The following is an 11,139-nucleotide window of genomic DNA, read 5'->3' on the forward strand; positions in this document are numbered from 1 at the left end:
ACAAGCAAGTAGGACAACTTCTGGTATCTAAAGATATTTCTTCCCTGTAGCTGACTTAGCTAGTTCGCTCACTTGAAAATTTTCCACCCTTAACAGGCAAGCCAAGAGGCATGAGCCCGCCCTAATGTCCTGCCCAACCTTGGCCAGGAGGACAAAGGGAGTACTTTGTCAAGCATTTTGGTCACTGGATTGCCTTCTTATATTTGGCAAAGCTAGAGCAGCTGCCAGGTGGTCAAAAAATAGGGGTCTCTAAGGCTCACTAGACTCCCTAGCCGCCAGCCTTTGCCCATTCATTTTCCTATTTAATCCTGACACATCTCGGTGCAGGAGACACTAATCATTATTCCTATTTTACAGATGGGGAAACGGGCTGGAGAAGGTGAAAAGGGAGCTGATGGTTCTCTCTTCATACTCCTCCACTCCACCCCTACCTCCACGCCCGCTGTGCACGAAATTGGCTGCTCTGTAAGCAAGTCACGTTCGCCAGGGCTCCAGGCCACACCGGAAAAGGTGACTGGGGATGCTGACTCAGCAGGGCGAGCGAGCCCACCCTGACGGCGCCTTCTGCTGAGCCAAGATCCACCGGCCCCGCCCCCTCATAAGCGCCACCGTCTATAAAGGGGCTGAACGAAGTGCTTTGAGCAAATTTCAAAAGGGCGAGTGTCCCTGAATTGCCTCAGTGTCTCCATTTGTAAAACGGGGACGCCTGCTCACAGTTCTCGAATGCTGCGGTTTCCAGGGACCCACTCGCAGGGCATCTCCCTGAACCCCAAGACGGCGCCTGTAGCTGCAACCCATCCAGCGGCGCGGAGTGGACAGGGCTGTGCGGTCCCTTTCAAGCCCCTATCCCGGCTCCGATTCCCCTTCCCAGGAAGATTCCCCTGAGAAAGCGAAAGTCGCTTCCGCAACCCCCTGAGTCACCTGCTTCTCTGAAGCCATCGTTCTCGCCTCTCGCGCCCGCCTCCACTGGCATGCCCGCGTCCCCGTCCGGGTCAGACGTTACAGGCTCGGGCGCCGCAAGGGCAGCGCGAAGATGGAATGCAGTGACCACCTCCCGTACAGACGCGGGGCAGAACAGCGCTGGGCGGCACCTAAGGCCCCGGCCGCCAGGCCAGAGCCCCACCCCCATGCCAGAACTCCGCCCCGGCCGCCGTCAGGCTCCGCCCCCACGCCCCGAGCCAGGTCAACTCTCGGGAAGGTCGGACCACCAGAGCCCCGCCCACAACCTGTCCCGCCTTCGGGTCTCCGCCCCCTCCCCGAGCACCGCCCCCTCTCGCTGCCGCTGGGCGGGGTCGTCCCGGGGCTGCCCGCCGAGAAGCCTAGGTGGTGGTGGTGGCTCCGGGCCTTATCTCCGACTAGCGAGCCCGGCAGCGGGGCGGGGGCAGCCTGGGACCCCCATTTTGCTCCATCCCGCCGTTGGGGACGTGCGGGTGGGCGAGCCGGAGCTTCCGCGTGGTCGAAATCCGAAACACGTGGTTTCTAAGGTCCCCAAACTGTAAAGAAGGTTTTATGGTTCAGGCCATAGCAGAAACGGTGCAGCGGTGCGGGAGGGCAGAAAGAGCCCGAGCTGCTGGCGCCTTCCTACTGTGGGTCGGGTCGGGCCGTTTCCGCGGCCCTCAAGGACCCGAACCCATGACCCTTTCCCTGACACTCCGAAGGGTTCAGTCTCTTTCGACTGGGAGCACAAAGTAGAAATGACTAACGAGATATTACGGATGACATTGGGGCTGAAAGACCACACAGGGAGCTACGTGGCCGAGCCGGGGCTAGTGCCCGAGTATTCCTTGCATTCGTCTAGGGTCACCGCCGAGACCCGTTACATCTACAAGTTCAAAAACAGGGTCATTTAGCGACTCCCAGACATCCCCGAGTGTGTTTCTGCGACTCTGCCGAGTGAATGAAAGCTGGGCGCCAAGCGTGCACGCCCAAACCCGCGAAGGCTATTCCTCTCCGCGCAGTGTCACTGTCACCCCTGGCAACCCGCGGGGTGCCGGAGACCCGGCTTTTTAAGGGTTGCCTAAGCCCGGCGATCTTCGTTTTGCACGCCCGCCCGCGGCGCCGGCAGAGCGAACATGGCTGTAGCTGCACGGGCGCTGTGGCCCAGCGGGCGCGCTCTGTCCTGGAGGCTGGGTGGTCGACCCGCGCCTGGACTGCCGGCTCAGAACCCGGCCGGCTTCGCGGGGTCGACGGGAGGCCCGAGCCCAGCCGTCAGCACTCACAAGCGGAGCCCGCAGCTCCTGGGGGCGGCGGCGCTGGCCCTGGGGGGCGCCTTGGGGGTGTACTACACCGCGCGGTGGCACCTGCGTGCCCAGGATCTCCGCGCCGAGCTTCCAGCCACGCAGGTAAGCCTGGGCTGGACCGAGCCAGGGTTTGGGGAACTGGGGTCAGCGCCGAACTTTGGGACTTCTGGGAAGCCGCGGGGTCAGGAATCGCCTCCTGCAATCGCTTGTGACCTTGGGCAAGTGACTTGGTTTTGTCTCCGAGCCCTCAGCGTCCTCATCTGTGAAACGGGACCCCTGCTGATGCCTGCTAACTGGAATAGTTGTCTTTGTCTTAGAGTCGTTTTTCTAACTTGTCTTAAGACTTTTTAATGGGAAGATTTGGAGATCACAGAAAAGGAAAAGCCACTATGAAAGACCCTGGATGTTCCCCAGGCCACTATGACATTCTGTCGGCCCCCTCTCATCATCCCCAAATCCCATGATTGTGTATGTATTAGTATTATTAGTAGTATTTTTATGGAACCAATGACCCTTAGACTCCAGGCCCCGAGACAGGGAGGTCACGGAAGTGTCCCTGGAGCCAGCAGGTGGCCCAACTGCCCTCGCAATGCTTTATAAACAGCACCAGCACGCTGTTCTTTGCTTCCACCTCCACCACCCACCCACCGGCGCTTTCTTCTGAACTCGGAGTGACGGGTGGTTGACAAGAAAGTGGAGTTCTTCGCTCCTCCCTGCCCACCTCCACTGGTCCAGACTCAGGTTCCCATGTGAACCCTGAGGGCCGTGGACAGCAGCTGTGACTTTCAAACATGAATGTATAGCAGGCTCACTTGGGGCTTTCCTGCGGATCCTGCAGCATTCAGGCTTGCAGTCCAGATGTGTGAGATTTGAGGTAGACCCCACTCTGGCCAATGCTGGGCCACTGGCTGGGTTGTACCCCGGCTCTGCCCCCTCACCCAGAAGTCCCTGGGATTGGGGGAGTGGCATGGGCACTCTGAGTTGAAGCAATTGCTGTGCATCTGGGAGGGCACACCTGGGGATGTCTGGTGTTCCCTTGGGTCTGAGTACCAGGCCTCAGAAGCCCTTCTGCCATTGCTCCCCGCCAGCTCTCCCTGTCCGGCCGCCTGCAGCTGACCCTCTACCAGTACAAAACGTGTCCCTTCTGCAGCAAGGTTCGTGCCTTCCTGGACTTTCACGCGCTGCCCTACGAGGTGGTGGAGGTGAACCCCGTGCGTAGGGCCGAGATCAAGTTCTCCTCCTACAGGAAGGTGCCTATCCTACTGGCCCAGGAAGGAGACAGCTTGGTGAGCTTCGAGAGCCCCCCCACCATGCCCTGAGTTGTCCTAGAGTACCCCCGAGTTGGGCCCTGCTCTGCGGCCCTGGAAGGAACTTGAGATCTCAGCCTCAGCTGAGGATTATGAGGGCAAAGTAGCTGGTATACAGTAGATGCTCAATAAAAGCAGGATGTCATCCTTCCCCACCAACACCAAACACCAGCCTGGTCTAAGGAAGGCAGAGCACCACAGAGCTTTACGATGCAGGTTCTGAAATCAGGGTGGCCGAGGTTCAAGGTGTGGCTCTGCCCCTCACTGGCTGTGACTTGGGGCCAGTCACTTAGCCACTCTGGGCTTCTTTCTTCACCAACCAACATACTCTCCACGTTGTAGGGGTGCCTGGCACAGTGCTTGGCTCCTAGTATGTAGCTTCTGGAGTCCACCCTGCCCCTCAGTGCCGAGGAGGTCAGGTGGGTGGATGGGCAGGCCCAGACCCTGGATGCTCCCCAGGCCCTCCTCCCCATCGGCCACACTTGGGTCTCCCTTACTCTGGACCACCCTGGGAGTGGGGACTGTATCTTGGGGGGCGGGAAGGGGAGAGCTCAGTGGGCATCGGTTTTCGGGGTAAACCCCCACAGGTGGGTAAACAGTCCCCTGGTTCCACCCCACTGGTTTCTGTGGGATGCCTGGGCATCGGTGGTGTTTAGTGGCCCCTGTGGCCCTTCCGGGCCTATCAGCCCCCTACACACGACTCAAACCTACCTCTCCTCCAGCAACAACTGAACGACTCCTCTGTCATTATCAGCGCCCTCAAGACCTACCTGGTGTCGGGGTAAGGAGCCCCCGGAGGCCAGGCAGGCATCCCATTTTGTTCTGTCTCCAGGGAGACCTCACCTGAGTTCCTGCATGGGGGCAGGGCGGGGCTGCTTCTCACATTTCCAGAATGGGCCACGGGGGTCCTGCTCTGAGACTCCCTTCCTCTCTGCACATCCCCTTCTGTCAGGGGAGTGCTCCCGGCGCCGGCCCCACATCCTTGCCCCAGGACCTCCTGTGTCACCCACCAGAGGGTGGAAAGCTTTTGCGGGTTGGTCGTGGCTGCACCCCAGGGCTAGGTCGGGCAGGGGTGAATAGTCACCCCACGGAGGTGAGGGTGCAGTCTCCCGGAGGAGGAGGGAGCGGGGGTGAGACTCTGGATGATTCTCGAAGGCATCCCCTGGAAGACATCATCACCTACTACCCACCCATGAAGGCCATAAATGACCAGGGCAAGGAGGTCACCGAGTTCTGCAACAAGTACTGGCTCATGCTGGACGAGAAGGAGGCCCAGCGACTGTATGGTGGGAAGGAGGCCAGGACGTGAGTGCGGCTGGGGCCGGCCCGGGGGTGGCAACGAGGGCTGGGGCGTCTTCCCCAGAGGGGACCTGGCCGAGCGAGGCACTCCGAGGGGACAGCAGTGTGGGAGAGCACGGGGCTGGGGCCAAGCCGCAGCCCGGGCTGAGTCTGCGTGAGGACCTGCTGCTTAGCCTCAGCTTCCCGTCCGTACGCTGGGCATCTAGACAGTGGGGCTGCTCCCCCACTTCCAGGCGCTGGCCTGGGAAGCCCAGCTGGCCTGCCCCTCTGTCCCCTTGCCTGCAGGGAAGAGATGAAGTGGCGGCAGTGGGCGGACGACTGGCTGGTGCACCTGATCTCCCCCAACGTGTACCGCACGCCGGCCGAGGCCCTGGCCTCCTTTGACTACATTGTCAGGGAGGGCAAGTTCGGGGCCATGGAGGGCGCTGTGGCCAAGTACCTGGGTGCAGCCGCCATGTACCTCATCAGCAAGCGACTCAAGAGCAGGTGACGGCTCACGCGTGTGCATGTGTGTGCTCATGGTGGCCTGCCCGCTGTCCCCGCCTGGGCCGGGTTGGGGATCCCCTGATGGACTGCCCCCTTCCCCGCCCAGGCACCACCTCCAGGATGATGTGCGCAAGGACCTCTATGAGGCTGCCAACAAGTGGGTGGCGGCCGTGGGCAAAGACCGGCCCTTCATGGGGGGCCAGAGGCCGAACCTGGCTGATCTGGTGAGTGTGGTGGTGGCGGGGGTGCCTGACTGAGGGGCCTGTCTTTGGGGTCAGAGAGGCCCAGACTGGGAAAGATGTGGACTACATCTCCCGGCTCCCCACCTCAGAGGCCCCTGGCTCCATCTGCTGTCAGGGCCTTAAGGAAAACCAGCTACAAGAAACTGCCTTGGTTCCCATAACTGACAAGTTTAATGGAGGCGTTGGCTTCAGGCCCGGCTGGATTCAGGGGCTCAAGTGGTGTTACCCCTGCCAATTCCATTGGGAAGCATTCCCGCAGCCCGGGTGGGACACGCTGATCGGTGGCCCAGGTCTCAGCTGGGCGCTGGGGGAGGTCTCAGGACCTGAGAGTGAGCGGGGGAGGGGGTCGTCCAGAAGGAGAGTGTGGACGTGGGGCAGGCGAAGCCTCAGCCATCCTGCACATCTCCTTTAAAGCCCCGTGAGGGGAAGCAGCCCGTTAGCCCGCCTGGGAGCTCTCACGGAAGGGAGGGCACGCGGCCGCTGGGGCGGGTTTGGACGCCCCCTCCATACCCACCGCAGGCGGTGTATGGCGTGCTGCGCGTGATGGAGGGCCTGGAGGCCTTCGACGACCTGATGCGTCACACCCGCATCCAGCCCTGGTACCTGCGGGTGGAGAAGGCCATCGCCGAGGCCCCCCAGTGAGCCGAGCCTCCCCACCGGGAGGAACTGGGATCCAGCAGAAGACGTGGGCCGCCAGGGACCCGGGCCGCCGAGCCAGCACGCAGCAGTGCTGTGCAGGGGTGAGGACGGGAGCGTTCTGCCTCCTGCCCGTCCCATGCCCCCAGCATTCTCTGCTTCTCACACGGGACACCTGCCAGGGTTCTGGGACACTGAGGGACGAGGCCCAGGCCCAGTTCCCTTCACAGCCCCCGAGGGGCTCGGAGGGGCTACCTGCCACCGCCCTCCTCCTCCCCTGCCTCCTGCTCTCCAGCTGTTCTCCAGGGCCCTGGGTGGCTGCCCTGCCTGTGCCCTGTGGGTGGGGATTGGGCTGGGCACCTTTCCTGGACCAGGGAAGCAGGGGCACTCCGGTTTAGGGAGAGCCCTATCCTCGGCTGCTCTTTCCAAATGCTCCCAGGACTCTGTGACATGTTTGAAATAAAGGTGGCTGCTCCCCCTCATGACGGTGCTGCGGTGAGGTCTGTGGCTGGAGCTGCACGTGGCCGCCAGTCCGGGCGGCTTGGGATGGGGCCCAGCCCTCCTGGTGACTACTGTTCATCCACTGTTACTGAGCTTTCAGGCCTGGGGTGAAAGGCTTAGCAGGCCTCCTGTCACATAATCCGTAGGACACCAGCAGGGAGGCCCAGAGATGGCCCAGGGTGCGGTCTCTGAGGGACAGACGGGGACTCTGGGTGCTGGTGCCCCTCGGCCTCGGTTTCCTTGCCTGTCATGTGGGCATAACGCTAGCCCCTACCTCACCAGGAAGTTGCGAGGGTTTGATGAGAAGCTGTGGGTCTCAAGGGCGCGGAAGGATGTCGGGCTCGGCAGGGCTGGAGTCATTCCCGGACACTGAGGCTCTGAGAGCGCAGCACCTTCCATGGCCCCCCTGGCAGCAGGTGGCCACCCTCAGGCTTCGGTCCCAGGCCTGGGATTTCACAGAGGTGGACACTGTGACGGGCGCAATACGGAGGAGCCAGCTCTGGGAGTGAGGGGGCTGTGGGTGGAACCCCCTTCTGAGCAGGGTGCCCGGGCTGGAGTCTCTAGTCCCTGCTTTTGGCAGATGAGGGGCGCGGTGGCCCACCACGGCTGGCCAGTGCACCCAACTCCATCCACTGGGTCCTCCCTGTTGGGGGTGACCGGGCAACCCTTCCAGACCCACTTGGGAGAGTTTTTAATTGTTATTCTTTATAACTTTTAAAAACAAAAACAATGCCTGTCCCTCGCGGCAGCGAGCATTCAGATGAGGCGGCAGCGTGGTGAACGCTCTGGGGGCAGACAGCGTAGCATCTGGAACCAGAGGCCTGTTTCTCCCGCAGGGCTGCTCACCACCTGCTTGTTCTCGTTCCTGTCAGTCAGCATATGTCACAATGGCTCGTTCTTGATGGCTGCAGAGTGTCCACGGCACATAAGCACCACAGCCCACTGGCCAGGCCTGTGTCGAGCACCATGAGGCTCCCCCTTCCTGTCCCCCTGGGAGTGTCGAGCATGCGGGGCTGTGGGAGGAAGGAGGGAAGCCGTGGCCTGTGGCATGAGGAACATGGAGCCTGCCACTGAGAGGCCAACAGGTATGAGGGTCCCCAGAGCCACCGCTGTGCCCAGAATGTTATCCCTGCTTTACTGGTTGGGCCTTAAGTCCCAAGGGGCCTTTGCTCCAGGGGCCTGGGGTGGCCTTGGATCCTAGGGCCTCCCTCAGCAGGGCAGGAAGTAGGCCAGGAGCACCGTGGGGCCCCAAGGGAGGGCCTGCCCCGTGTCCCTGCCGTCCCCACCCCACTTCCCCTTCCCTTCACAGCCAGGCTCTTCCTGCCATCCTCAGACCTCGCCCAGGGTTATTCGGTGCCTCTCCAGCTGCTCAGGGAGACAGGCTCACCTTGCCTTTGTATCAGTGCCAAGTTTCCCTAAGGAAACATCTGATGTGGCCCGGCTTGGGACAAAGTGTCCACCTGTCCATAACATTGTGGCCAGGCTCTCACTGCCACAGCCCCACCCTGTGCCCCCTGCCCTTTCTGCTCCTTCTGTCAGCCTCCCAGTTATGATCCTCACCCTGGCTTCCCCTTGAGGCCCAGTCCGGCTAAGGAAGCCGTAGGTGCAGAGGGGACCCCAGCCACCAGCCACCTCTCCTCTCTCTGTTTTCATTTGTCACAGAGATGTTTTCTCCTGTTTCCACATTTCACAGAGGAGGATACCGCTGGTGGCTGACCCATGCTGGGGCCAGGGGCCTGGATCCTAACGGGGCTTTTTTTCCCTGGGGCTGCTGCAGGCACGGAGGAGCATGCCTGTGTCTCCTTCACTCTCTACTGAATGGTCGGTCCCCTTAATGAAATGTCCAAGGACTGTGCTAGCTAGACACGATCTCTGTGACTGGGGCTGGAGACTGGCTAGTCAACCCCAGGCGACCGCGGATCACCGAGGATTTCCCCCCGGAAGAGGTGAGAGAACCCTGCTTCAGATTTCTCACACATTCCTTGGCCTGGTCCCCGGGGCGTGTTTTCTCAGAACCACCAGAGGGCGGTAGAGGATGCGAAGCCCTGAGATGGAACCAAGGCCTGATGCTGTCGCCTTGTGGCCAACTCGGGGATGGCAACTTCCCTGGGCAGTCTGCATTACCCAGGGACTCTATTTGCCCATCTGTAAAATGGGTTTAGCATGCAAGGGTCTGAAGATGGGAAAAGGGCCTCAAGCCAGGAACCCCTGCCCCACCCCGGTCATGCTTAGGTCACGGCATGCCCTTATGGCCTTGACGGTGGCAGAAGGCCTGCAGCGAGAACACTGCCACTGCCTGCTATGACCCTGGGCAAGCCCCATCCTTGCCCGTCTTTGGGCAAGCCCTTGGAAGTCTACTGTCTGTTCTCGGGACACACTCCCTGCTCTGTTCCCAACTGAGCTCCCAGAACTCATGGTCAAGAGCTCCAGGAAGTAAGAAGGGAGGAGGGGTCTTGAGAATGGCGAGACCCCCTCCTCCCTGGGAGTCAGGAGGGCTCCCTGGGGAGGGTGAGCCATGGCTGGGCTCCAAGGATTGGGAGACTTCCAGTTTGCTTTTGCTCGTTTGTTAGATTGTCAGAATTTTACATTTCACCTCGATTATGCAAATAATGTCCATGGTACATAAATAGAACTGGCAGATAAACAAAAAGATACCAATTTTTCACCATTCTACCACCCATAGATTTACCCACTTAATGACTTTTTGGAGTGTAGCTTTCCAGTTTATTTTTTATGTAGCCTACATATAGTACATCTATATTTATATTTTATATGTAATAAATATATATTTATTTATCTAACAGTTTTGTGGCAAGCACTGTTTTAAGCTCTTTGCATACACTACCTCGCTTAATTCTTACAACATCCCTATGAGGTACGTACAGATATTTTACGAACGAGGAGACGGAGGCATCAGAAAGGTTAAGCAGTGTCACACGGCTAGTAATTGGCAGAGGCAGGATATGAACCTAGATCTCTTGGCTCCAGAGTATGTGATTTTCATCACGTGTCACATTGCTCCTCTTTCTAGATCAATTTGCCTGTATTTCAAATAAAACTTCAGATCACACAGGAGCTCCTCGATCATGAACACATTCCAGATCAGACTACTGTTCTCTCTCACCATTACTAATGACTGTGCAGTATTTAACGGTGCGCAGTGTTCCGTGGGATGACTGTTCCTTGCTTGATTTAAGCAGTCAAATGGGAAAGATCTTGACAGGCAGAAAGGTCTAATAGGGACAGGAGGAGTTGTAGTAGGGGAATGGTGTTGGGGGATGAATGGCCCCCAAATATATCCAGGTCCTAATCCCTGGCCCCTGTGATTGTGTGGTAAAGAGAATTTGTAGATGCGATTAAATTCATGATTTCGAGATGGAGTTTCCTGGATTACTCAGGTGGGCCCTAAATGTGATCGCAAGTGTCTTTATAAGAGGGAGATTTGACTACAGGAGATGCCACAACACAAGCAAGAGGCTGAAGTCACCCGAGAAAGAGGTCACAAGCCAGGGGATGCCGGCGGCCTCCGGAAGGCAGGAGAGGCAAAGGAATGGGTTCTCGAGAGCCTCCAGAGGGACCCGGCCTTGCGGGCACCTTGATTTCCGCCCAGTGAAGCTGATTTTGGACTTCTGGCTTCTGGAAATACAAGAGAATACATCGGTGTTGTTTTAAGTCACCAAGTTCGTGGCAGGTTGTAACAGCAGCCACAGGAGACTAATACAAGTGGTATAAGCCTGTGTGGTCAGGAAAGAGAAACTGCTCCGGTGACCTTGGGCAAGTCTCTGCCCGGTGTCAGCGTCCTCTGTAAAATGAGGGGCGGGGCCTGGGCTCTTTGGTGCAGGTGAGGTGCCCCACCCCGGTGGACGCGGTGGCAACAGCACTCTCTCTCAGCCTCCAGATGGTTCTTCCTGGGCCACAGGGGCTGTGCTGATGGCTGACAGCAGACGGCCCAAAGAAGTCATTCCTTTGTGGCCACTACCCTGCCCACCTCCAAGTCATCGGAAGCCTAGAAGCCCAGGTTTATCTTACTCCCTGGGGGCACTGGGGCAGCTGTCTGGTTCTCTCTGGCCTATTTCCTCATTCTTGGTTCCTCCCTGCCCTATCTGCTGGTCCTGCCCATCCAGCCCTGGTTGGCCTCTCCAGCCACTGTGACCTGGGCTCACCGGTCTGCTCCAGCTTTCTCGTGGGCCCTGGAGGCCAGGGACTAAGGTCCACGCCTGAGCAGCTGGGCTTAGCACAGGGCGGCTCTTCCTCTCACCTTTGCCCTGTATTCCAGCCTGCTCAGGCCAGCGAGATCAGGACTGGGGCAGCCCAGCCAGGAGCCGAGGTCGAGAACATGGCCTCAGAGTCAGCAAAGCTGGTTTGCATCTTAGCTCACTGTTCACCTTGTAGGAACCTGGGGAGTCTTTCCCCTCTGAGCCGTAAGGA

The 11,139-nt window shown here is 59.3% G+C and overlaps 2 protein-coding genes across 4 annotated transcripts in view; one reads left to right on the forward strand and one right to left on the reverse strand.

Annotated features, from left to right (window-relative positions):
• LCN2 (lipocalin 2) overlaps nt 1–1,139 on the reverse strand; it is a 15,266-nt gene extending 14,127 nt beyond the window's left edge. For both annotated transcript variants that reach the window (XM_011364219.2, XM_023533013.1), the window contains exon 1: nt 922–1,139. Coding sequence is in view for 1 of the 2 variants with exons in the window: in XM_023533013.1 (XP_023388781.1) it covers nt 922–1,129 (208 nt within the window). In the remaining variant the exon portion in view is untranslated. The remainder of the gene's footprint in view (nt 1–921) is intronic.
• Nucleotides 1,140–1,344: 205 nt separating this feature from the next.
• Nucleotides 1,345–6,688, forward strand: PTGES2 (prostaglandin E synthase 2). 2 transcript variants are annotated; one of them, XM_023533021.1, is made up of 7 exons: nt 1,345–2,342; nt 3,329–3,394; nt 4,270–4,328; nt 4,703–4,852; nt 5,132–5,332; nt 5,439–5,556; nt 6,094–6,688. In XM_023533021.1, exons 1-7 carry the CDS (start codon nt 2,073–2,075, stop codon nt 6,214–6,216), a joined length of 987 nt encoding a protein of 328 aa, XP_023388789.1. In that variant the 5' UTR covers nt 1,345–2,072; the 3' UTR covers nt 6,217–6,688. The 2 variants fall into 2 exon arrangements, with proteins under 2 accessions (XP_023388789.1, XP_011362525.1); XM_011364223.2 differs by having other exon boundaries at nt 1,346–2,342; nt 3,329–3,526.
• The last annotated feature ends 4,451 nt before the right edge of the window (nt 6,689–11,139 follow it).

This window comes from Pteropus vampyrus, unplaced genomic scaffold (genome assembly GCF_000151845.1).
Source record: "Pteropus vampyrus isolate Shadow unplaced genomic scaffold, Pvam_2.0 Scaffold95, whole genome shotgun sequence".
Classification (NCBI taxonomy): Eukaryota; Metazoa; Chordata; class Mammalia; order Chiroptera; family Pteropodidae; genus Pteropus; species Pteropus vampyrus.